Source organism: Argiope bruennichi, chromosome 8, assembly GCF_947563725.1.
Source record: "Argiope bruennichi chromosome 8, qqArgBrue1.1, whole genome shotgun sequence".
Lineage (NCBI taxonomy): Eukaryota > Metazoa > Arthropoda > Arachnida > Araneae > Araneidae > Argiope > Argiope bruennichi.
Window position 1 is genome coordinate 37,400,730 of NC_079158.1, and position 26,210 is coordinate 37,426,939.

The 26,210-nt window shown below is 29.0% G+C and overlaps 1 protein-coding gene across 3 annotated transcripts in view; it reads right to left on the reverse strand.

Annotated features, from left to right (window-relative positions):
* LOC129980549 (apoptosis-stimulating of p53 protein 1-like) overlaps positions 1 to 26,210 on the reverse strand; it is a 599,431-nt gene that overhangs the window by 22,780 nt on the left and 550,441 nt on the right. For all 3 annotated transcript variants that reach the window (XM_056090899.1, XM_056090900.1, XM_056090901.1), the window contains 2 exons: positions 12,080 to 12,365; positions 626 to 816 (listed from right to left, as the gene is read on the reverse strand). In XM_056090899.1, the coding sequence (XP_055946874.1) occupies positions 626 to 816; positions 12,080 to 12,365 (477 nt within the window). The remainder of the gene's footprint in view (positions 1 to 625; positions 817 to 12,079; positions 12,366 to 26,210) is intronic.

Here is a 26,210-nt window from a genome sequence, read left to right on the forward strand (position 1 = left end):
TCCAGCTGCAATCAGGGGGCTATTGTGCAATTCTATAATTTATTAGGAATTTGATGCTTGCGTACGGCTAATGTTGATTTCTGCAAGTTCTGTCTTTGTGTACGCCTCTTCTGTGTTTTGCTACTCGCGTTATATGTTTTCTTGTGGAATAAAGCGTTTTTAGTCGTTACTGAGCTTGTTGCCTTCTTCTCACGGTATCATTCCGGGGAGGGGCTAAAAATGGGGCTGAAAAGCTCTCGACATAGTGGCTGCTTTTCGCATCCAGTTGGGTATACTAATGAGGAGCGGTTGGCTATTTTCTACCGATAATGGTACTTGCCTCCTACGGGATATGTTGTACTGTGGCCGGTGATGGTCCTTAGGACCCAACCATAGTTCCGACTAATGCTGTGGCAGTGCTTCGGTGATACATATTTATCTGAATACCTTAGGACAGGCCGGAATAGCCTTCTCGCCAACCGAAAGATTTCCTAAACAATATTATTAATCGTTTATACAGAGGTTTGTCAAAGTGTGGACGCTCTTTTGGCCTAATACAACAATGATCAAGATTATTCTATCGCTTCTGACTTAAAATGTGTTTCACTTCATTTACAAAGTACCGCTAATAAATTAATGCACTCACCAGAAGCTCTCTCTTCAACTTCTGAAATTCCATGGCAGCTGGGGACGGAGTGGTCCCATGTTTCAACCCCGTCACGTCCCCTCTCCGCACATCTTCGAGCTGTCTCGTGAGCTCCTCCACTTTGGCCACCGCCATCGAAAGCTCTTTTTCTTTCTCATTGAACAGAGCTCGAATCGATTCCAATTCAGCACCTGAAATAAGAAGCATATTACTTTTAGAGCTCTGTTACAAAATTTTTACTAAATTAATTAAAATGAAAAAAAAATCTTTTTTAATTATTTAGTAATCTGAAACTCACGATGAAAAAAAAAATTGAAAAGTCTTGGTGAAATATAATGGAACAATAATCTGGGTCGCTTATAAGGCGAATTTAAAGATGGGAGAAAAATAAAATTTAATAACAATATCTTTCCGATTAAAGAGGCGAAACAACAACCTTTGATTGAACCGTTCAATCAACGACATTTTAATACAGCATGTAAATACACAAAAATGCAATATCGTTTTTATAATTGTTAAATTAAAAAGTTAAACGAAACTTTCGGTCCCTCTCCAAGAAATGGCCGATTCTTTTCATTCAACAATACAAACATTCGATTATATGGAAAATTAAAATTCTATTGAATATATGAAGGCACAAATCTCTAATAATAATAAAATAGAATGCGTGTGGGTTGGCCCTCTATAAAGTAGATCGTTTGAGATCCAAAATTTCGCAGATATACTTTAGTGACTGCAAATGTGTATGATTGATTCTTAAATTTTTATTAGAATTTTGGGTAATTAATAATTAAGTTAAATTTTGGCGTTTGCCTTTCCTAATTTCTGGCATAATTAGAATTTAAAAATGAATTTTTCAACATCTTAAAAATTTTCTTTTAAATGGTAACAATTACAGTACATTTTTTTGTCATTTTTTAAATAAATTTAAAAAAAAATGAGGCTTTTTTTACAATTACGTTGTAACATTCCCCGTTTCCCAGTACTGATAAGACATTTACAGCCAGCTGTGTCGTCGCTGTTACTTACTAAACCTCTCGAGATAGCCAGATGGGGGATCTTTTCACCTGGATGGACTCACATTTGTTCATTAGCGACTATAGTGAAAGACCACATGTGGAATTCCTCGTCCAAGAGGTATTGATAGTACCTTCAATGAGAAAGGGGTGTCCAAACATCTGGATGCTAAATGTTTCTCATTGTGAAAGGACCTTCCCACGACCCACTGGCACCACTGAGGGAGCATATTACTGAACCCCGATTGGCCGAAAGAGAGCTCAAATGACCAATGTAAATTAAGAAGCGGAGATTGTCGCCGAAATAAAGTTTGGAGATTTGTTTTTAGAGAGGAGAGAAGAAACGAATTGCAGGCGGACTGTTGGACTACGCCCACGAGTTCGAAGTCCGAAAACCAACTGAGTTTCAAGAAAGCCTTCGACTTCGACTGTTGTGTCTCCTACTACAGGTATAAATAACTATTTATTTAACCAAGATTAGAACAAGTTGTTCTTTCTATATATAGGCCTGTAAAATAAAGAATTGTCTGGAAATTCTGCTTCGTTATTTGATCAGTCTAGATCAAGACATTAAAGTATTCTATTGCTAAAAAAGAAAATTCGAATCATTTTGAATGTTTCTGCAAATATTTCATCAGTTTAGTAATGAGTAGGTACCTGTTTAAAAGGACTAAAATAAATTCTTTAAAATTTTGCTGAATTTATAATTAAGGTTTAACGACATAACTAAGCAATTATGAAATATTTTTAAAAATAATGCATGTGCTATGTAAGCAATAGGAATATGCATTATATTTTGAAATACTATTTCTAATACTACATAAAATAACTTTTTTTTACTTATTTGGAATATTTTGTAATATCTTATACCAAATACAAAAAAAAAGTTAATGATTAAAATGCTTCTTTAAATTATAATTAAATTAAATACCGCATTAGTAATTGATAAATTACTAATGCGGTATTTTCATAAATTTGGCAGTCAACTGTCCTGTTATCTGCCGGCCATACTTCCACCCCTTCTAGGGTAAACCCTTTCTAGGGCCGTGGGAAGTATGCTTCTCACCAAATTTATCAATCTTTGTATGAAATTATGTAGGTTGACATAAATTCTGACAAATTTTTTTAGTAAGTCAGAAACTTAGATGCTTCAGTTCTTTATCTTAGACAAAATGATGTGTCTTGATTTGTCACTTAATTATTAATTAACCAAATTAATTAATGAATCAAATTAAATTTATCTCATACGCTAAATGAATCCCTTTTCTTATTCTAATTTCAAGCCTAAAAATATTTTAACATAATATGACTAGAAAAAAAATGGTCCTTTAAAGGGTTAACTAAGAATCTACGATGATATAAGCCGAAAAAAACCCATCTAAGCAATTGAGGATGAACATTGAGATTATAAATATATCATTTTCCGTTATGTAAACGTTATTTCACTGTGAAGTAAAAAAACATCACTTTGCAATAGTGAATGAAAATTTTAGACCATGAATATGTTAACATTATTTGAACGTGAAGCAAAAAATATCAATATGCAATTTTGAATTAACAATTAGATTATAAATATGCTATCGTTCCGTGACATAAAAAGTATTTCACTGTCACTAGAAATGTACCTCCCTCACTATATTAAGTTATCACAATCGCAATTTTAATACATTTATTATAAAATTCCATTCTAAAAATAAAGTTAAAATTAAAAGTCGTTGAATAGACGTGACTTTTTTGAAAAAACGTAATTAGAAATTAAAGTACTTGACTATGTTGAAAAGTTGAATCTTTTGCTGAACTATGAATTTTTTAAATTTAATATTCAAAATGTTTGAACATTAAGAATATATGAAATAAACAAAATTCTAACGGTTTTATAACATTTCTTTATAAAACTGTTAGAATTTTGTTTCTAGGTCTATATTTGGGGAAGTTACACTGATTTTTATATTTGCATTTACATAAGTTTTAATGCTATTTTATATTTTTAGATGCTATTTTCTCAAATATAGCAATGATAAAATTTTCTAATGAAAAACCTCATAAATTAAATTTTAACGTATATTTTTTATTCAAATTTAGTACAAGAATTTCTCAATATGTTCTGCAGTTCCCGAATAAGAGTATAAGTAAGAGTAATCTAATAAGAGAATCTAATAAGAGCAGTAAGAGAATAAGTAATCTATTCATTTAGGAATATTTTATGGTTGCTTTATTGATTCACAACGTGAAAAAAATTTGAAAATTTCGTATTACTTATCAGTCAAACTCCAATAATTAAAGAGTGGATAGAAATACAGGTTATTTTTTACTTCAGGAACTAGACAACATATTCCTTCTGTATTCTATCTGCAAAATTTTAAATCATATCATTTGATAAACTTCTAAACTAGAAGATTTTTGCTTTTATACCTCTTTTTAGCAAAAAAAAAAAAAAAAAAAAAAAAAAAATTCTCAATTTTTTTAAAAAACGTTTGGCACTTAACTGGTGCATTTTGCTTTCACAGATGTTTTTTCAATCATTTTTTATACAAATATTTAAAAATATAACAGTTTTCGACTGTTTTTCAGAAAATTCATCCCGAATGCACCCACATACCTTTATATACATCTTATACGTCAAATTTACCCTTTGGGTAGATTTGACGAATCAGAACGTTCCGTATTTGATTAAATTTATGTTTCCATTTTTTTTTGTATGTGTGTAATTTTAATTAGCTTATCTTAATATCATGTAGCAGAACAATAAGAAATAAATGAATTCTTTCGTAAAATCTACTGCCTTCACATGTTCAAAAAATTAAATACACTTCAAATACAAAATTCATTTCAAATAAATGTGTACTCACTTTCACACTTAACACTTTCAACGCTCTCGACGAGATGTCTTTCTGATACTTCCAAATAAAATGATAAAATTGGAAATTAAATTGGTACGATTAAAAAGATTATTTTTTGAATCTTAACGCATTTATTTTTAAGGATGAATTAAATAAAAACTCTATGAAAAGATAAATATCAAAGGAAGTATCTGAAAGACGAGATATCTCGTCGGTAGCGTTGGAAGTGTTAACAAGAACTGTTAAGCCTAAACGAAAGACATAAGCATGTCATTAATAACGAGAACTCGTTTCATTTTTTAAATATTCATATTACTTCCGCAATATATTAAAATGTTATGTGTTAAGGAGGGAAAAAAACGTAAAGAACGACGTTTTCGTTTCTAAAAAAACGTGTAAACGCATAATAAAATTTTTCATTCCTCAGTAATCATTCGGAGAAGAAAGAAAGCCCTCGTTAGCCAGTGCCGAGTGGTCAGAGAGAAACATCCTGGTCACCACGCCGAGAGGAAACGAGTTCCGGTTCGGAAACTGGTTTTGTTTATTTACAAAAACTGAAGTCGGCCAAACGGAGAACGAACGAGCTGAGATATTTCGGCAGGAGAGGGGGATGTTTTTTTATGTTCTTTCTTTCTTTGAAAAAGGAATTTAGAATCATTTTTTTTAATTGTGAAGTTTCCGCCATTTTAATTGAAGTTGTCACAAAGAATAAATCCTATTGAGCACTGTTTTTTTTCTCTCTTTTTCTTTTTGGTCACTTCGCTTCTATTTTCGATTTTAATATTATGATAACTACTCCAAATTCGTCGAATCTTGATTGGAAATATAATTTTTAATTGTATTTTGAATAAGAGTATTTAAATACGAAAATTGAGTATTTATACTAAATACTCATAGAGGTCAAATATATCTAAATTCGTAGAGGTCAACAATACCTATTTTTCAGCAATATCTAAATGCGCAGAGTTTAGCAATATCTAAATTTGTAGAGGTCAGCAATATGAACTCTTTAATAATTTCTAAATTCGTAGAGGTCAGCAATACTTATTTTTTCAGCAATATCTAAAGTCGTAGAGGTCATGTATATATATATATATATCTTAGAAATACCTAAATTCGTAGAGGTCAGCAATACCTATTTTTTAAGCAGTATCTAAATTCGTAGAGGTCAGCAATATCTAAAATTCGTAGAGGTCGGCAATATCTAAATTCGTAGAAATCAGTAATATCTAAATGCGCAGAATTTAGCAATATCTAAATTCGTAGAGGTTAGCAATATCTAAATTCGTAGAGGTCCGCAATATAAACTCTCCAGCAATATCTAAATTCCCAGAGGTCACCAACATCTATTTTTCAACAATATCTACATTCGTAGAGCTCAGAAATATCTAAACTACATACAGTCATAAAACGACATATGTAACTATGGTTAAATTGAAAGTAGCTGGTGGTTGGTTACATTGAAAATTTACATATTTTGTTATGTGTCAATCTTTACGCGAAACATTTTCGTATAATAATGATACAATGTTATTGCACTTATTATTAAGATTTCGTAATTAATTCAGAATGTCATACATTTTAATAACATTTGATTTATGTTGGATGCAAGCATTTGAAAACAATAGCAGTTTATGCAAATTCAGCATTGCTGACAAGCAATATTCTTTCGTTCGCTTGTATTTAACTCTCTCCCTCGGCAAAAAAATAATTCTATTTGAATTCAATGCAATTCGACCTCGTAACTGAAACTTGTGTGTTTATGCCTAAATGACGCATCATATTACCATCACAAGTTTTTAATTAATATATTTCACGAAATGGATACGAATTCCTTTTTCCACGGCTTCAATTTTTACTTTTATCACTTTTTAATAAGATTGCAGAGTTGATTTAGAATTTTATTATTCTTATAATTTAAGAAAATAACAATAAATTCAAAACTATTCCTAAACTGTAGAAAAATTCTGATTTTTAAATAATTAAACAGTTTTTAAAATTAAGTGCAATATTTTTAAACAATGTAAATGAAATAAACATTTTATGCATTTCGCAACAATATGAGCTTTCCAAAAGGAAACAAAAATCATTTCTTTCAAGCAAGTTACAATAAATCAATACAAAATATATTACTTATTCACCATCCAATACTGGCTGTATTAGATGGTAAATTTGGCTGTAAAAACGTTACTGAAAAACTGGATGTAAAAACATAAAAACTGTAATGAAATTAACAAATTACTTTATTTCCTAAATTAAAAAAAAATAGAAATGAACCGAAATTATTATGACTGGTGAAGTATTAACCTAATCTGTTCATTTTTGATATTTCAATTAAAAAAAGTAGATTCGTCTTCGGCCAAGAATTTTAATTCCATATGAACTATTGAAAGCTAACACATTTTTGGAAGCCAGGAGTTTAAAATATGTCAATCGAAAACCTGAAGAAATATCATGTAATTCTTTCGAATCATTTATGCCTATGATAAATTCAATACATATATGGGAACTTAAAAACCATATAATATAATTGGAATGCCCAAAATAAATGGTTTATTTTGAATGAAAAATCAAATGATCATAATGTACAAATAAAAAAAAACTATTTAATCGTAATATATAAGAGTATTCGCTAATCAAAACTCAAATTAATATTTATCATAATCTGAATCATTATCATCTATGACACAAACTTCCACATTCTAAATATTTCCATTCAATATATTTAAGTATGATGATTGCAAATTGATATGTATGAAGTCTTGCTTTCCTTATATTCATATGTATGGAAAATTTAAGCAGTTACATGTAAAAGAAGTTTAAAAGAAGTTTAAAGCTCTTAGGAATACAACAGACTCTGTTTTTTTATATAAATTCATAACATCATATCCTATCATAAAAAAGGTTAAAAATTGTTATTAATAAATAGTGTACGAGTTTAATAAGATTAATACATAATTCCATCTAGTTTGATAAAGCATTTCTTAAAGTTTTGATATATATATATTATTTTCTTTCTAAAAAGGTAAAATATTATATCGGTAAAAAAGAAATTACTATAAAAAGTGCATTTTAATGTAAATTATTTTAATTAAAACAATAACCAAACATGTATCATTTGCTTAAAAAACATTGGTTTTAAGCCCAACTCTTTATTATTCGTTGTTCATATTATTACTAATAGATGGCAGCACCACATCATTTCCTTTGGCATTTTTGAAACGATATATGTTTGTAATGTTTTTTGTCTGCGTACTGTTTGGATATGTATAATTGATGAAATGAGATAAAACAGGCATCAAATTTAATCCATCCATCATTAAAAAATAAGAAATTTATTTCATATTTCAGGAGTTGGATTTCACTTATTTGTATGTTATAACTATTTTTGCATTAACTGTACTTTCGGTTAGCAGAAAAATAAATACGAATTTACATAAAACGTATATTAAAATATCAGTAATTTTTAAAAAATATATATTGCAGAAATATTTACACATTTCAACCTATTTTCTATAATATAAATAGGATAATTATTTCCAGAATGGATTTACAATTTGCCTCAATTTCTTATACTTAACATTTCTGTATATTTGATAAACATTTTAAGAACAGTGTTACAAAAATATTTAATAAGTTACTGCAAAATGGTGAAATAACTGAAAATTTGCTGATTTAATATAGATTTTATATGTGCAATCAATACTCTATTTAACTTTAAGGGGGAAATTAATTAAAGGAGATTTGAATCTTCAGTGCGAAAACTTAGTGAACTTTGATAATGTTTTGAGATTGGCTAATCAAGCCACTGTAATTCTGCATGCCATAATAATTACAATGCATAATTAACATAAACAATGGATATCAAATAATGTTCTTATCTTTTAAAAAATTGCTTAACATGGACGTGAATCAAAAGCTTAATATAGGGAAAAGCAGATGAATGAATGATCTGATGAAAAAATAAAATGGGTTTAAATTTCCTTAAGACAAAAAAGGATAATTTATTAAAAATAGAGTAAATACAGCGGAGATGGTCTTAATCTATCTCGTATATTTTCTAATAAAATATTTTTCCCTGCTCTTCCTGCGTATAAAATTAAGGACTCTGGATAAGGCTATAAACATCATAACTGCTCAGATTTTTTGTTTTTCAGAGTCTCACCCAAGAAAACCGCGTTCTTTGTAGTATAGTGAAGAAAATCATTACTTGTGTAACAATTGCATGATACTGGTGAACAACAGCTACGAAATAGCGATCTTTAGTGTGGATCTAGCGTGCGATCATTAAGAATTATTTTTTGGCGATTAACGAATAGTTTGAGATTAATAAACAAGTATAAAAAATAGTGCGTAAATCTATCGGCTATACGCATATTTCGAGATAATTTAAAAATTAATTTATTTTTAACTTTTCCTGGGAAAAAGCAGAATATCAAAACATGCAAAAATAAAATGGCTGGGCCAGAGAAGGTAATGCATCCTCAAGTTAATGTTGTAAAAAGTAGATTTTAATTTTTTTTTGTTGATTAATTTCTATTTTTTTTAAACGTGTTCATTTTTTATAAGATTTATTACTGGGATCAAAATTTAATTATCATTTACCCATTTAATCAAATAAATTTCTGTAAATTTTAAAATACAATGAATTGTCATCGGTTATTCAGAGTATCAAAAGCATCATAATTCTATCTTGTGCGAAAATGAGTGAAAAATTTATTGCATCTCTATTACCAAAAACAAAACAAATTAAAGAAATTAAAAGGAACGGTTTATTAGCATAATTTTTTTATTCTCATTTCCCCCTTACAATTCATTATAAAATCGATTGGACAGTAAAAAATACGTGTTATAATTTCAACAAATTTGTGTCGTCGTCGTTCTGGCCTAGGGGTAGCGCATCTTCCCCGTGATCTGGGCGTTCCGAGTTCGAGTCCTGGTTCGGAAATGGCTGATCTTTACCCTGTATTCTATCTGTGAGGTGTGTGAAAGAGCCCCCTTATAAAAAGGGGTTGTGAAAGTGGGTATGTGAGTGTCATCTTCGTATGAGCTAGAAGTCAGATTTCCGCCCTCGGGTGCTCAGGGGCCTTTACCCTTAGAAGCTACTGTGCAAACTCGGCTGAAAATCGCCGACTTCTCAGTGGGCTTGCCTATGGTAAGTGCCATAAGTAACAACAACAAATTCGAGTCGGTTGTCTATTTATTTTATATAAAAAAATTTCTCCTTAATATAATTATAATAATATTTGCCATAAAAATTGTGATTTCATTCTTAGAAATTTCAAGTTTAGTTGAAACCTTTATTTACAGACATAAGATGCAATGTAGAAATGTACAGCTCTTGGTCAACGCCAGATTAGAACAAAATGGGTAACTCAACAAAACAGTGGAACGTTTCCCACAGAACCCTGCCCATTACCAATGAATAACTTAATGGCCATTTCGCGTGATCGGTTGTTCTTCTTCTCTAAAAGGGGTCAGCAGTCAAAAGGCAGTTATTCAACCGCAAAACCACTAACCTACAGAGTACTTAAAAAGAACAAAAGCATAAGTTATTGATAAACTCTGTTGTTTGATAAACCCAATGAGCCACTACAAAAGTGAAGTCACGCCCAGCAGTTTGTGGTTGACAGCCCCTGCACGTGTCTGAATTATGATGCTAGATACGAATTTGAATAACCACACATTCGATTTGTACCCTTCAGAAGATGTTTTCGGGAAACGTTCGTGCCGTGGTGGCCTGGCGGTAAGATCTCGGTTTCGGTGCGGAGGTCTCGGAGAGTTCCAGGGTCGATACCCAATTCCACCAAGGAACCGAAGTGTAACGGAGGTTGTTACACGTTAAATCCGTCGATGCCAAACGTCTTATCGCTGGTGAGGTGTAGAAGTTTGGAGAGAGAGGGAGTGCTCAGGTGTCGTCGCTCGTCATCTGACCATGATTCAAAATTATGAAGTCTGTCCCAAAATAGCCTTGGTGTGACTTCAAAACGGGAAGTTAATATAACTAAATCTAAACTTCGTGAACCATTCTGGGTCAAACGGTCAGAGGAAGGAGAATGGACATTCGATTTCACCGTAAATCAATGAGGTGAACGCGCTTTCATCATGGACCAAAAATTCTTATACTGGACTGGTGTAGAAGTTGAAGAGTAGATTGTCACTCAAAATCATCCTTGATTGTAATCCGATTACGTGGTAGTTCCAAAGTAGCTAACATGAAACTTTTAATTAACTAAACAATGTTTAAAAATGGAACATTAATTCGAAATTACGTGATAGTCCCAATCATAGAACTTTTAATTAACTAAGCTATACTTAAGAATGGAATGTTAATTTAGTAAATAGAGTCTCGCCTATGAATGTACTAATTATCACTAAATAAAAATACGTGATAATTTGCTTTGTTTACTTAAAATTTAACTACAATAACCATTCTAATAATACAAATACTGTGTTAGTAAAATATTGCGTCCCATAAACGAATTTTCTATAGTAATAAAATAAGCAATCAAAAACTAATTAGCTCAAATAGAAGGTATCGATAAACCAGAATCAAATAAAATGTTCAAATAATTTCAATAGAACTTAAAATTTTTAATTGCTTTAAAAGCTTAAATTTTCATTATAAATAATGTTTTTTTTTTCTTTTCACAAGTAACAAATTAAGTTTAATACTCCAAATTACAGTAAGATGATGTAAAACATTTGATCACAACGTGGTACTCCAAAAGTCATTGCCATTACCTAGAAATAAATAATTAAAAAAAAATCTTTGCAATACTTCAGTAATAAAAACCTAAACTGATGATAATATTGCATCAATTCGATTTATTCGTTAAACGATAACATTTATACAAAACGAAGATGAATGATCAACGTCGGTGTCATGCTGCTAGCATAAAAATAAAATAGTCATAATAACTAATCGTTATACTTCACAGATCCTTAGTCATAATAACTTGTTATATAATACATAAATATTTTATGTATCATACAACTAGTTATTATGACTAATGATTAGTGAAGAACTTAGAAGGTTAGTTGTTATGACTAAAACACCATTGCAGGTAAATTCTCGATCGCAAAATTTAGATGCAGACATCATTGACACACAGAATCACACAAAAACCATTATAATATAGTTCGATTCTCCAGTGGATTTATTTATTTTTTGATTCTTTACAAATTTTTCCTGATTTCTTTTACCAAATTTTGATGTCTTCTAAAGAAAAATTCAGAAAAATATTATTTTCACACCTGCCCTTAAATAAAATAAAAACAAACTATAACTTCAGTATTCATTCCTTATAATTTATATTTAATTTGAATTCGAATTAAATAATTATCCAAGTGTATTTAAGAAGAAAAAAAAAATGTTAACAAAACAGACCCGTTTTAAAAATTACATCAAGAAACAAACGCGTCTATCCATTAAAAAAATCGTCTGAATTTCTTTTTACTTTTGTCAGAAATTAACCTTGTCTTCCTTTCTTAAAAAAAACTAAGAAGTCAAAACTTTTAATTCTGGACAAAATATCGTTTGGCTTTATATTTGTTAATTAAAAACAAGCAAAAATACGAAATGCCTCAAAGCATACCTAGATTAGAGTTGTTGGATTTGTGTTGTTCCACTTGACCCCTGAGTGCCCGAAGCCGCCGAAGTTTCAACTCTTGTAGTTCCACCCTCTCCCGGAGGTGGCGTAACCTGTCACCGTCGGGCGCATGCGCAGTCTGACCCTGGTGGTGGCGGGCTTCTTGCTGCTTCAAGAATTTGAGGCGTTGTTCTTTGGCGACCAATAGTTGTTGATGGGCTTCTATTTGGTGCTGCTGACGTGCGGCCATCTGGCGCAAGTCAGCTAAGCTCAGTTCATTGTTTTCAGGAAGCTGAAAGAGATAGAAAACAATCAGGAAACTTCGCAATAAAAAGAACAAACATTGAATGAATGGTAAAAATTCCGTTTGAATTAAGAAACATGCAGGAAGTCAAATTTTATTACAAATTTGTACAGATATTACAGAGAAAACTCAGCCAGAGTTTAATCCATAAGCTATTAAATGCAAAAAAAAAAAAAAAAAAAAAAAAAAGGTTTTAAAAACACAATTTTGTTAGTGTACTAAAAAAATTATTAACCTTTTTTAATATTTTATTATAAATAATATGGGAACACTTTTTCTCAAATTCACTAGCAAAAAGCGTTATTCAGATTAGTTGAACAAAATTAATCTACAAATTGATAATTAAATTCTGAAAATATTAAAATAGTGTATTTTATCGAAAAATACACGTTACAGAAAATTTTAGAGCTTGAGCATATCTAAAAGTGTTTGAAAAATCGAATAAAAATGTAAAAATTTGTGAAAAACTCAAGTTACATAAAAATAGCACTAGTAGAGTTGATTCAATCAGACGAATAATAAACTGATGTAACAATCTGTAAAACTTTGTTTCTCATTTATTTAATTGCATTTTCTGGCATTTTTCTTAAATGGAATTCAAGCGGGGGAAAATTGTTTTATTTTGTTTTAATTTATATAAATCGTTTGGCTTTATATTGGAAAATTTATGTCACCATATTTACATCATATTCAGATTTCAGTTTGTTTCTTTTAAATCAATAATTCAACTTTATTTTAGTTTAAGGAAATCGGGTTTCCAGCTTAGAACCTTTGGACATCGAAGTTGAGATCTTATTATTAGATCACAACGTATTCGTTTCATTCCATTTTCTAAAACAAATTCCACCGAAAATAAATCGTATATATGGACTCGGTGCACGTTGAATTTGATATTATAAATTCAAACGTCTTTCCGGTGGTACGGTAAGAAAATATGATGAAGTTGGCTGCTGAATCAAGTAACGTTTTTTTTTGTACTTTTCGATTGATACCCAGTTTACTGTATCAGGTATAGACTGATACTGATACTCGATTGTACCCAATACATTTACCTGTTACAACCGGTAACCGATTCTTTTCTAACGAAACCGAGTGCTCAGTGAGTATTGATTCTCGCACTTGAGTCGTGACTGGTAGCAGATACTGATATGAATATGATTCCAAATTGGGATTTCGCTTTCCCATAAGATGACTATGTGCCGGTAGCCTTAATTTCGACAGTGATTGACGAAAGAATGAGAAGAGGAAAGAAAAAGTTTTGCTGATATAATTAGCATAAAAGACAAAAAAACAACAACCCTGACTACCAATTGGTAATAATTAAGTCCCAAAATCTGATTACCAATCGGTATCAATTGAGTCCAAAAACCTGATTACCAATCAATATTAATTTAATTCAAAAACCTGATCCCAGGGCCAATTCGAAATGAGAATAAGAAGATTCCGGCATTGCGGTTGGTTCTCCCCACCCTGGAGGTTACACAAAAAGGTGGGGATCTGGCTTCTCCTTTCGATGATAAGACGTACTTCCTTAGGGAAGGGTACTAGAGTGGCCGGTGATGGCCCTTAGGTCTCAATCATAGTTCCCGTCAGTGTTGCTGTTGCGGCGGTCCGGTCATTCAGTATTATTATCCGTGCGACTTTAGACGGGTCGGAGAGTCAGTGATATCACTTACCAATCGGCATCCACTGGATCCAAAAACCTGATTAACAATCGATATCAACGAGTCCATAAACCTGATCACCAATCAGTATCAATTGAATCCAAAAACCTGATACACTTAGTCTGTATCGGCTTTGTGCAATCGATACTTTTGAGCACCCAATATCAGGTTGATATAATATCACCCAAATTCAACATCTTGGCATACGACTGCAGTTCAGAATTATGAGATCCAATCTACAATTAACCCAGTATGAATACTTTAAAAAAAAAACACCTTAACATTTTTTATTATAATTATCAATACCCACTAAAAAGCAATCATATTTTAGAAAGTTCGTCCCCTTCCAAATACTGAGAACACACAAACAAATTTGCAACGCAGACACGAAGCGCCAGAGTTAATCTCAAATAATAAGACGATAAAGAGCTCAAACGGTCAAAATGAACACCTGGATCAACGTTTAAACAGTATATGAATAAGGATTACTTAGTTGCATAGGCAACCTGACAATGGTCTTAAGTTGAATGTCACGTTTCTCCAAGGTGTACTTATTTCGTACGTTGGTCTGACTTAGCAGCTAAACAACCTATGCGACAAGTGTTTTGACAGACAGAAAAGTTACAGAGATTAATATATTCAAGCTTAAGAGTTTTCTTTATTAGCGCGAAATGAAACTGTTTTCGAACATTTGTTTTTATGGCTTACCGTGAAACAGAAAGTACAAATTCGGGCTGAGAAGTTTTTATTTAAGATTTACTTATTAAATAAACCATTCGAATTTATTTTTTTTAAAGATTTAGGCTTATAAAGAGATTAGCATAATTAATTTAATATATAATACAAGGTTTATCCAATTATTTTCTAGGAAAGCTGAAGCCGTTTGTACGGTTAGTTATACTAAAATAACATTATTTTACATAAACTTAAAAAAAATAATAAAATGATTTTTTAAAAATGAATAAAAGATGAAAGTATAAAAAAATGAATAAAAGATGAATAAAGTTTATGAATTTGAAGTTTATTTGTGCCAAAAAGAACATATCAAATTGCATAAACTTGACACAATATACTTTTATAAGAATAAATAACATTAAACAATGCTAATATTAATTTTTTTTCTAACTAAAAATAGGCACAGAGATTGAACCACGTACAATTAAATGTTACATGACATACACAAATGGGTATGTCACGTAATGACACATGACGCTTGTGTGTTTCACGTTTCTAATGCCGTTTTTAATTATTTAATTTGAATAAAAATTTTACGATAAAATAAATGTTCCTCTTAATATGGTAATGTTTATAAATGGATATACTATCTACAAACTTCATTATGCAATGCCGAAAAAATCGTTCAAATGTCTCTAAATGCCAAATGCCTCGTTCCTCTAAAATGCCAAATCACTGGACATAGAACTACCACATTTGACATGTAGTTATTTCTTGCGTAATAAGGTAATTAGAAAGGTTTTTTTTTATAAATTTTAATAATATTTTAACTAAAAATTATAGTTTTTTAAAGCTTAATTTTTAACCACTTTTAAAGTTTTTCCTTATTAACCTCGAAATATATTACTACACAAACATCATTTTTACACCATTTTCAAATTTAAAAAAAAACATTTTTAGAGGTGCTAATTTTTATTTCTGAATAATAATAGTAAATTTCACTACACGATTTATACTCCAGATGTTGCGATGGTATTAAATATTTTTTTTTTGTTGCGCCCTCTATCATCGCAATTAAGAGTAAATGTTTAAAATAAAATAAATCTGAATCAAGCCCAAAACTTTGTCATGCGACGACGCTTCGAAATAGCAATTCGAATTTCCTTTAAATTTCTCTCTATGTTGTTTATATTCAATATACAAAATGATAGATGAAAAATAATAATAATAAACTACTATGTGCGTTATTAATAATAAAAAAATAATAAACAATTGCAACTACAACTGGAAAAAAAAAAAACCCTAACGTTACAAACAAGACAAACGAACGATTCTTCAAACAAATTTCTGTCTATTCCGTCTTCCGAAACATCAGTCACATTTTGCTAATGCAATATTTACTTCCATCTGTGTATCCAACCAAACATGCAACCAACGAGAAATTGAATAATTCCTTGCTACCGCATAAGGAAACTTTGACTTCCGTTCCGTGGGTAATTGTTAAAGTCAACCAGAGTGACTTTTCTCTTCGCTCATGAGGAGGTTACGATCAAAAGAAGACATCTTTTCTTCTTGCAGACCTCATTTGTCAAAGAGTTCGCTGATTCCACAGCTTGTTTTTGGGGAAGAAAAGACCTGATTTGACAAAGGGAGGATTGTGTTTCTATATTGTTACTCTTATGGTTTCGGGTATTAACGGATAAATCGATTTCTTGCTCTAGTGGTTACTCATCTTTTACCCTTTGTGTACTCTTTATTTAACTTATTTCAAGTATCTGCAGTACAATTCTACTTATGTCCTGACGGTTTCGAATTGTGAGATTTGATACAGTAGCCTGTTCTCGTGGAAAATACAATATTTCAGTATATTGGAAACTCATTATCAGTGCGTCGATTAATTTTTAATTAAAATTTAATTCCAAAGAAAAGATGCCAATACCTGGTTGAGAATTTTGGAAGAAAATCATTATATGATATCCTATTTAAAAAAGGATTTATGAAATGTAAAATTTTGAAAATAATGAAAGTAACTTTTATTAGTGTATTTAAAAAATAAAAGTTCACAAAATCTAGAATAAGTTTAGAGCAAATAAGACCATTAAAGTATGAAGTGCTAGAAACCGAATAAGAAAATGAAAGCATCAAAAGCATCTTAAGAAAACTTCTAGATATTCCCTAAAAATTTATTCCAAATATGATTAAAAACTTAAAATTAAAAAAAAATACGAAATACTATAGAATACTTTAGAATAGCTACACAAATAGTTTCTAAAAGTTTTTTTTTTATTTTTATCAATATAATTGCGCCTTCCAATGTTTAAAAATGTTACTTTTAATTTCCCATTAAAACATAAAATAAATTGAGAAAAAAGGAAAGCTTCGGCACTAAAACATCATTTCGATATAAATTACGTGATACCATAAATGCAATTTCATGTTAATTTAGAAAAATAATATTCAAATATTAATATGCTTTCAATTTATTGTTATTAAAATGCTTATTGGCAATGCGAAAAATGTGTAAAATTTTTAATGCAAATTATTAAAATATAGTATATTCGAACCTCTTTAAACTGAACTTGAAAATTCCTGGGGGAGTGATTCAGTATATAGAAATTTTAATAAACAAGAATACGTATTAGAAATTTTTCCTCATTTTCTTTCTAAAAAAATCATGCATATTTTAGGATTAAAAATTCTTAAAAGAAATTTTCAAAGAACTTTTTGTAAAAAAGATGATTTGTTAAAATTTTTGATATCGAATTTGAACATATTCTACCATGCTGTCAAAAAGCGTTCTAAAATGTTTTGAATTTATATTTATTTATGTAAGAAAAAACAACAACAAAAAAAAGTACCAGAGATTTCTGGTAATCGTAAGACACAGAAAAATCAGCATTATTATCGATCTTTCCATAACAAGTCATTGCCCCCAACATGTTAATGAATATTTAAGATTTTTCCAGAAAATCTCAGGAATATCTCCCGCTTAGCTAATTATCGGGGCAACAATTAATTTTAAATCACGAGGCAACACAAAAGTAAAAAAAAAAATCTATATTTAATTAGTTATAAAAATAAGTTCTTATTGTGCTAAATGTAATAAAATGAAAAACAATGCAATTGGCTAATTGTCAACGAATGAATGAAGAACAGTAAAACGATTAATGCATTCAGCTATTCAGAAGTTGTAATGCCTATAAGTACAAGGAATAAGAGTAATTACGCGTTTAATTTCAAACTAAAACCAATAACAATAAAAAAAATACTTTCTCATTTTAAACATAAATAAGAATTGCTGTGATAATTAAATCTTTAATTAACAGGCATTGATCATTTATAAAATTATTATTTTTAAAATTTTCAAAATAAATGGTTGTTTTACAATGATAATTATACAAAAAATTCATAATACATCAAAATTGATCCAATAATAATTAAAGATATTCTTAGAAAAAATACAAAAATATTTCACGTTCCATTAATTTTTTTAAAAATAGTTAATTTTAAACCTAGAAATAAAATCTTTATCTAGAAGTAAAATTAGCGATTAAGTTGAAGTTAATAATTAATTGAAACTGCAAACATGTCATTGAACTACTTTTGAAAAAAAAAAATTAATTCTTCCAATACTTTTATTTATTTAAGATTATTCCCTTTATTCTTACGCTAAGCAGGCAAACGATTTTATAAAAAGCAATTTAATGACTCCAAACAGAATCGTACTTCAGTTTTATAAACAGTGAAATGTAATCTCTTCCAGCATTTCCTTTCAATTTTTCCTTGTGAGTTTCGCAGATAATATCATTATGAAATATAACTCGGGATGGAGTTTTCAATCGTAGAACATTTCACGGAACGAAAATTCCCCACTATTTTCAGTAACTAAATCGTTAAGTCTCTCGGCAAAGCCGATTTTGGAAGAAGAAGATCTCAAAATAAGATTTGGAAAATAATATTCTGGGAAAGAGTAAGTTTTGGAAATACATGGAAAATTTGATTTTGATTCACTTACGAATTGCATGAATTTCGAAGTCATTTTTCATATTTTTGTAGTTTTATCATTATAAAGAGAAGATGCCATTAAGGGAAATATTAAAAATGACAAAAGAATACCATCGTTTGGAAACATTTTCAAAAGATTGGTTTATGTATTCGTTTATATCATAAGAAAGAAAGCGATTTTTGAAATTCTGACTATATGAAATTCAGTTTTTTTGAGCCCTAAAATAATTTGTCATTCAAATTGTTATTTATATTTAAAAACGAATACTCTCATTTTTCAAAAACATCCAAATTTTAATTTAAATTGAAACAGAGTGAAAAATCGTTTGCACCGTTTCTATAGTTACAACTTTATCCGTCTATTTGTGACAAAAATTTAAATTAAAAAAAAAAAGAATAATCATTATCTAACGACAAAGATTTGTGATCATATTTCATTCTTTTAAACATGAATAATGATGTTTACAGAACAAAATATTAATGATCGCGATTCTTATTTCAAACATTAATGATACAAAGAAATATTTTTAAAATGTAAGTTACACAGGTATATTCTAGTTAATACATAGAAGACATTTAAAATCTCCTAAGACAGCAGCACAAAATTTTTATTAAAAATGTGAATCAAAGAGAAATAAAGGATTCCTTAAAAAAATTCCATAAATTATAAAATTTACTTAAATATATATTGACATTGTAAATGCTTGTTATTTTCAATAAATTAAAAAGTAATAATTTGGAATTCTCATCGTTTTATGCAAAGAGTTGTATTATTAAATATTTAATATGAGAATCTCAAAATATAATACTTCTTTAAATAGATTATTTCCCTTTGTTTCTTTAAAAGATATATGGCAACACCGAACAGCATCTCATAAATAGACAATCTATCATAAAATCTGTATTAAAATTAATAATTCCTGTCAATTTCTACAAAAAAAATCTGGAAAGTTCTAATTAAAAAGTTATAATTTTTTTTGATATGTTGATTTCAAAATGCTTAATAATAATTAATTTTCAAATCTGATTTGCATAACAAAATATTATACTAATAAATATTTATGTAGTTTCTGATCTGTTGCTGTTATACCTTTACTTAAAGATTTGTATACTTTATGTTATGTTTTAAAGATTTGTATACTTATGTTTTATACCCTTACTTTAAGTTCCTTCAAATATTAATTAATGATCTCAAAAAATCAATAAATATTAAAATTGAATGATTAATAAAAAACGTTAGTGAACGAAATAAAGCTAAAAAAAGTTTTTTTTTATATCACCTATAAAAACACTGCCTTTTTCCACTTTTTAATTAATATCCCTTTTTATTACTATTCGGCAACTTCTGAGTTAAGATTCAAATTTCTAATTAAAATGCTAAAAAGAGTTGTTTTAGAATAAAAAAAACTTACTTGATTTTTATTATTTCTTGTTTGGAAAATTTCGTATAAAATAATGTCTAGTGGATTTTTTTTATGAGCCATTTTTTTTTCAAAGTATGATTATTTTTTTTTTATTTTTGGAAAATATAAAATCTTGAAAAAGAGAAAAAGAAAAAAAAAATCTAACGAAAATTATTCATATAAAATGTAATCTTCTTTAGACGTCGAAATATTTTACAAATAAAACTTAGATTCTAATACAAAAGATTAAAAAAAAAAAAAAACCAAGGTTAGAGAAATGTCGCATATTTTATTCAGTCGCAAAAGTTTTTCGCTTTAGAACTGAATTTCCTTTGCATGAATATTTGAATCTTATAAGAATTAATAATGATTTAAATTCGAAATTATGTAAAATAAAGGGGAAAATGTTTTCTGATGTTAAAAAATTATTAAACAGAATAAAAAAAATTTCAATCAAATGTCTTTTTAGATTTTAAAAATGTTTTTGCTTTTATGAAAAGTGGCAGAAAAGGTAAAATGAAAGTGAACTTTTTTCTGTCATTCTTTGAATACAATACGAACACGAATGCTTATAATTTCAAGATCACATATAAAATGGATGGAATAAAGTCACAAATTGAAAGAAAAATCGTTTGCTATTGGAAATGTTTCGAGCAATCTGCTTTGCATTAATAAATAAATAAGTATTTAAGTAATAATAAGTAAATATTTTCTTAACTAAATTTGCAAAGTCAATATAAAAAAAAATCTTATGGCGATTTTTAATAAAAATAACAAGTCATTTTAAATGAATTTCTGTTTGGGGGGGGGCGAAGAGTGTGACCCTTTCGAAACTAGCATCTTTTATCTGTAGGCATAGAAACTCCCCCCCCCCTATAATAAGTCAATAATCTAGTAGCAAATATATTTTTTGTTTCTTTTAAATGGATTTGAACTCGTATAAATTGCTTCTAAGAATTCTGTCCTTTTTTTTTTTTTTTGAATGGCAAATAATACTTATCATTTTTCCTACTTGATAGATGTTTGCTACTTAATAGATATTAAGTGGATCTTTTTCTCAAAATTTCCTGCGTATTTTGGTATTAAAATTCAAACTACAGAAAATCCTTTTTTAATAGTTCTATGTACTCCACAATTTCTATTTAATTATAATTACAAATTTAATAAATAAAGAATTGGGGCATATTAAATATTAAAAAAACCATTCAGATGAACGACAAACATCCTCTTTTTTTAAAAAAATAAGTTTTTCTTATTTGATCAATTTTGATTTCTTTATTGCTGCTGGGATTTTAAGAAAAACCAATTATGCCAAAAATATCAATCGGGATATCAAAATGCATTCGTGTTTAATACATAAATCTTACATTTCTTATGTTGATAAACAGTATAAAATATAGAAACCTAACGAGAATTCTAGTAATCCTCATATTATCGATGCATTTTATAATTGAATTTCTGTTAATAATCATCATATTAAATTCGAGAAAGGTCCACATATCTTTATACATAAAATTGCGAAGAAATAAGTAAACTGAATAAACTTTGAAAATAATTTCAATTATACTGAAAATATGCATTTTCTATGAATAATAGTATATATTTCAATATTAAGTGAATTTCCAAACTTTAAAAAGATTTAGATTGTAATGAAATGTTTTCAATTATCTCTGGGGGAATACGTCTTTCTTGCAATATCGATTTTTTTTAAAATTAAATTAAACAAAATGTTAGTTGTAGGTGTATTTAAAAATTTACAAAGCCACGAAGTTTATATTTTGAAATAAAGTATTTTTGAGGATTAGTAACTAAAATGATGCACATGAAAAATGCGGGAACTGACAAGTGATTTTAAGGAATACATTTTATGTACTGTAATAAAGATATTTTCAATTCATTAAAATTATGGGTTATTAAAAGATAAACTTTTTAGTCTACGACATCATAAGCTTTTAGAAGTTTATTAAAGAAATGGAAAAAATTTCGAAAATACATATTTTATAAGTTGTAATTAAATTTAACTTTAAAAAAATTGTTTTCTTCAAATACTGTAATCCTTTAATAAATGTTGTACAAGAACGAGTCTGTTTATTAACTTCATCATGAGGTAGGTGAAAACAATAGACGAGTTTCCGGAACAATTATTTTCTAAGTTATTCAATTATTTTCTAAGTTCCGCATTTCACAAGATAAAACAAACACGAACATGAAAAATACATGATACTCATTTAGAACAATATAATACTAATTCCCAAGACTGATTATGGGAAATATACGTTAATGTAAATAACGCCATCTGTTGTATCAAAAGAGAAGGTAGTAGAGTTATATAACCGCTACAATGTGTTTTTTCATCTTTAAAAAAATAGTATTTTTAAATGATGCTACGTTCACAAGATTATCCCATATGCAGGGCCAGATTATTAAATAGGTAATTGCCAAAGGAGTTCGGAACCCTCAAGAATTTTTTGTGGTATTTTGAAAGTTATTTAATTTCAAGCTTTCATTTAATTATAAAGGAGCAATCGAACTTATTCAGAGTAAAATCAAGTACCGTTTAAACTAATTTCGGAATATTATTTTAAAAACATTCCTAATTAATCTCCTCATTTGCAAGTTTTATTTTGTTTTATAATTTAAAAAAATTGCCATCCTATTGTTAAATGTTATTTCGATTGCATAATAAAAGGTTTTTTTTTTTTTTTTTTTTTTTTTTACAATTTTGTTTAAATTTATTTTTTTAAATTTCAATTGTATATTTTTTATATGCAATACAGTTTGAACCAACCTTTTAGAAAGCAATCTGCAGTTAAATGTTTTGTTATTTTCAATCTGACAAAATTAGCAACTTAAAACTACTAAAATAAAAATTAAGTTAAAACCGATAAACCAGCGGCAGTGATCACTCCTAAACTTTCTCTCATACTCCTTAATAAACTTGTCAGGCCAGAGAACGGCTTGCATTTCAATGGTGTTATTAAATACAAAAAATTAAATTTTGGGGCGAATTCAGCATTTTCCCTGAAAATTATCGTGTCATCCTTGGCGAATTATTTGGCGATTAATCTCTAGCATGCGTTAATAGTATCCAAAATTCGAATTTGTGTTTTAGAGACGTTTTTTCTTAAAAGAAAATTTGACTCAAAACTGCACATGTAGACACAAAATCCTATACCAAATGTGATATACATAAGTCATTGCATTTTTGAATTATCACGTTTATGTCGTTGGATTTGGCTGAAAATTTGACAGATGTCTACACTATATATGTTAAATCTGTGTACAAAATTTTATTCATCTAGCTCTTTTCGTTTTGAAATTATCCTGTTAACTTATATTTGAACAACCAGACAGATGGACTTCCTCATAACAGATTTTACTCAAAATTTGAATGAAATTTGCAAAATTGGTGTAAAGACTGTATATCAAATTTCAACCGTCTTGCTGAAATAGTTTTTGAGTTACCTTTATCGCAGACAGACGGACGGGCATTTTCTAAAAATGTGTTTTTCGAACTCAAGGAGATCTAAAACATGGAGATTTGTTAAAATTAAATTAATTTTAATTAATTAATTAATTAAAATTAATTAAATTAGAATTTTTTGACGATTACTATACTTTCTCTATATTACGGATTCGAGAAAATAAAAAATTACTTTTAAAAGTTTATAGGAGAAAATGGGCCCCGAAATTTTTGTTGTCCGACGACTCCTAAAAGGCTTAACTCGGTTCCGCAAACTATGCCATCGAAATGAATGCTATATTAAACTATGTTTATTATCACGTGAAATATTTAAATACATAAATATTCTATTATAAAATATCATTTCATACATATTAAAATCCAGAAATTTTATTTATTTAATTATACAACCTTCAGAAAAAAAAATTACTACAAAGAAATATCTATAACGAAAGCGGAAAACAAGCACAAAATCTAATCAGCCAATTTCGATCACAGTAAGGTTTCCAGACACCCAACATCCAGCCCCCCTATTGTGAATTGCCCGTGAAGTGAGGCAGTTTAAAGAAATTAGTTGTTTCCAAAAGTAGTTCTTAGTCCGGAAGGTAATCGTTAAAGGAGTCTATTTGGCAATTTTAAAACACCCGAAGTGAGTAAATTGCCATGTAAAAGGTTAATTAGCCGTTTTATTGAATACTTAAGTTGGTAGGCGTCGTGGAATGCACAATGCAGTGTTGTTAACAAAGTGAATTTGCTTAAACTTTCATTTGTTAAAAAAAAGTAAAGCATTAAATAAAAATTAAACTAATTAAATAAAAAATACATATAAAGAACTTTTGGCATTATTAATTAATTGTTCTTGTTTAGTATTATTAATTAGCAGAAAGGATGTTTTCTCCCTTAAATAAAACTATTTTTGTTTTGCAGAATATATATTTCAAATATATTAATATTTAAGTCTCACATCTCAAAAATAAATTTTGAAATTTTGTTGAAACAAGATATCTACTCTTATCAGGACTTCGAAACCGTTACAGGTGGGCGCTTACTTTTCATCAGAAAAATACTATCAACGAAATAAGGGATTGTCATTTTAAACAATAAATGAAAAACAGGAAAAAAAATGGCGAAATAAATTTTTATTCAGTCCCCCTCCCCCTCTATACTGTTAATCATAGGTAAAAAAATATTTTTGGCACTCTAGCATTTGAAATAAAAGAACAGTTTCATTCTTTTAATACCAAATCTAATCAAATTATGAATCTTCGAAATCCGTTATTTTAGACCAATCAATGCCACCTCAAAGAAATGGAATTTAATTGAGTATTTTTTTAAGAGTTCACAATACTGTAACTAATGATATAATATTTCTATTGCGCAGATAGTCTCATAGTAAAGATATTTTAATGGATGCAGAATAAATGATCCTCGACCTCGTAGACAAAAAAAAAAAAAAAAAAAAATGTAGGTTATTGTCAAAATGCTTGTATTTTCGATAATTTTATCAGGAGCTGAGAGTCGAGGATTCTTCTAGAAATCTCAATATCTTGTCACGGGAACGATAATAATGCGGTACATCTGAAGACAATAATAAAGTGAATTCTTCATTCAGAGTGTTGATCGTGGTTGATCTAGCTGCACTCTAAGCGTTTGGGGCCATTGCGGTTGTTTAATTAAGATTTGCTGATTGCTTATATGTTGTTAATTTCTGCAAGTGCTGTCTTGAGTACGCTTCGGTTGCATTTTGCTGCTGTGTTCCGTGATTTCTTGTGAAATAAAGTGTCTTCACCCGCCAGCGACCATGTTGGACTGACAACTGGTATTTAAACAGACGTCTCACCGTATATAATTATTATAATAACAAAGAGAATGTAATGAAACAGATATAAACCTTACCACTAATACTAGATAAAGATCGGTATTATCCAAATACTTTAACATTTGTATTTCTTCCAGATAAAAACTCGACAAATAGGCTAATAACCTTTTTTAATCAATATAATTGCGGGATCTCTCATTTCATCAGTCATAGGCAGTTGCCTAGCCTGACTAATTAGAAATCAGTCACAGGTAGAAAGCATTATCACAAAAAATGAACGAATACATTCTTACCATAAAAAGGAACTGATATACTATTATTATAAAAATGAAATATTATCTAGTAAATAATAAAGAATCTTGTTTTTTTTGTTTTTTTTTCGAAAATTACTTTGAATTAAATTCCAGCTATTGCTCTTCATTAATCCTGTATGGTTATATAAAAATTTGAATGCCAAAAATATAATTCGCCTGATCTCACCGAATATATTAGAACTATCAAAATGAACTCAAATTATACCGAACAATACTGAAAGAATTATTTCAAGCAAGCACTTTCTTGCGCTACTGTAACCACAAATGCTTCCAAAGAAAACTAATACAGAAGTAAATAATTACTATCTGCTTTTATTAAAAGAAATGGCCAAAGTAAACGGAAATTCAGTAGAATTATTTCGTGGAAAACTAAAAAGCATAAAATCGCCAAATAAAGCATCTTCTCATAGCACATCTACAGATTTCTGGGAATTTCTCCTAGAAGTTGTCAAATAAACGTCTTATTGCACTCCGATACATCACTTTTTAG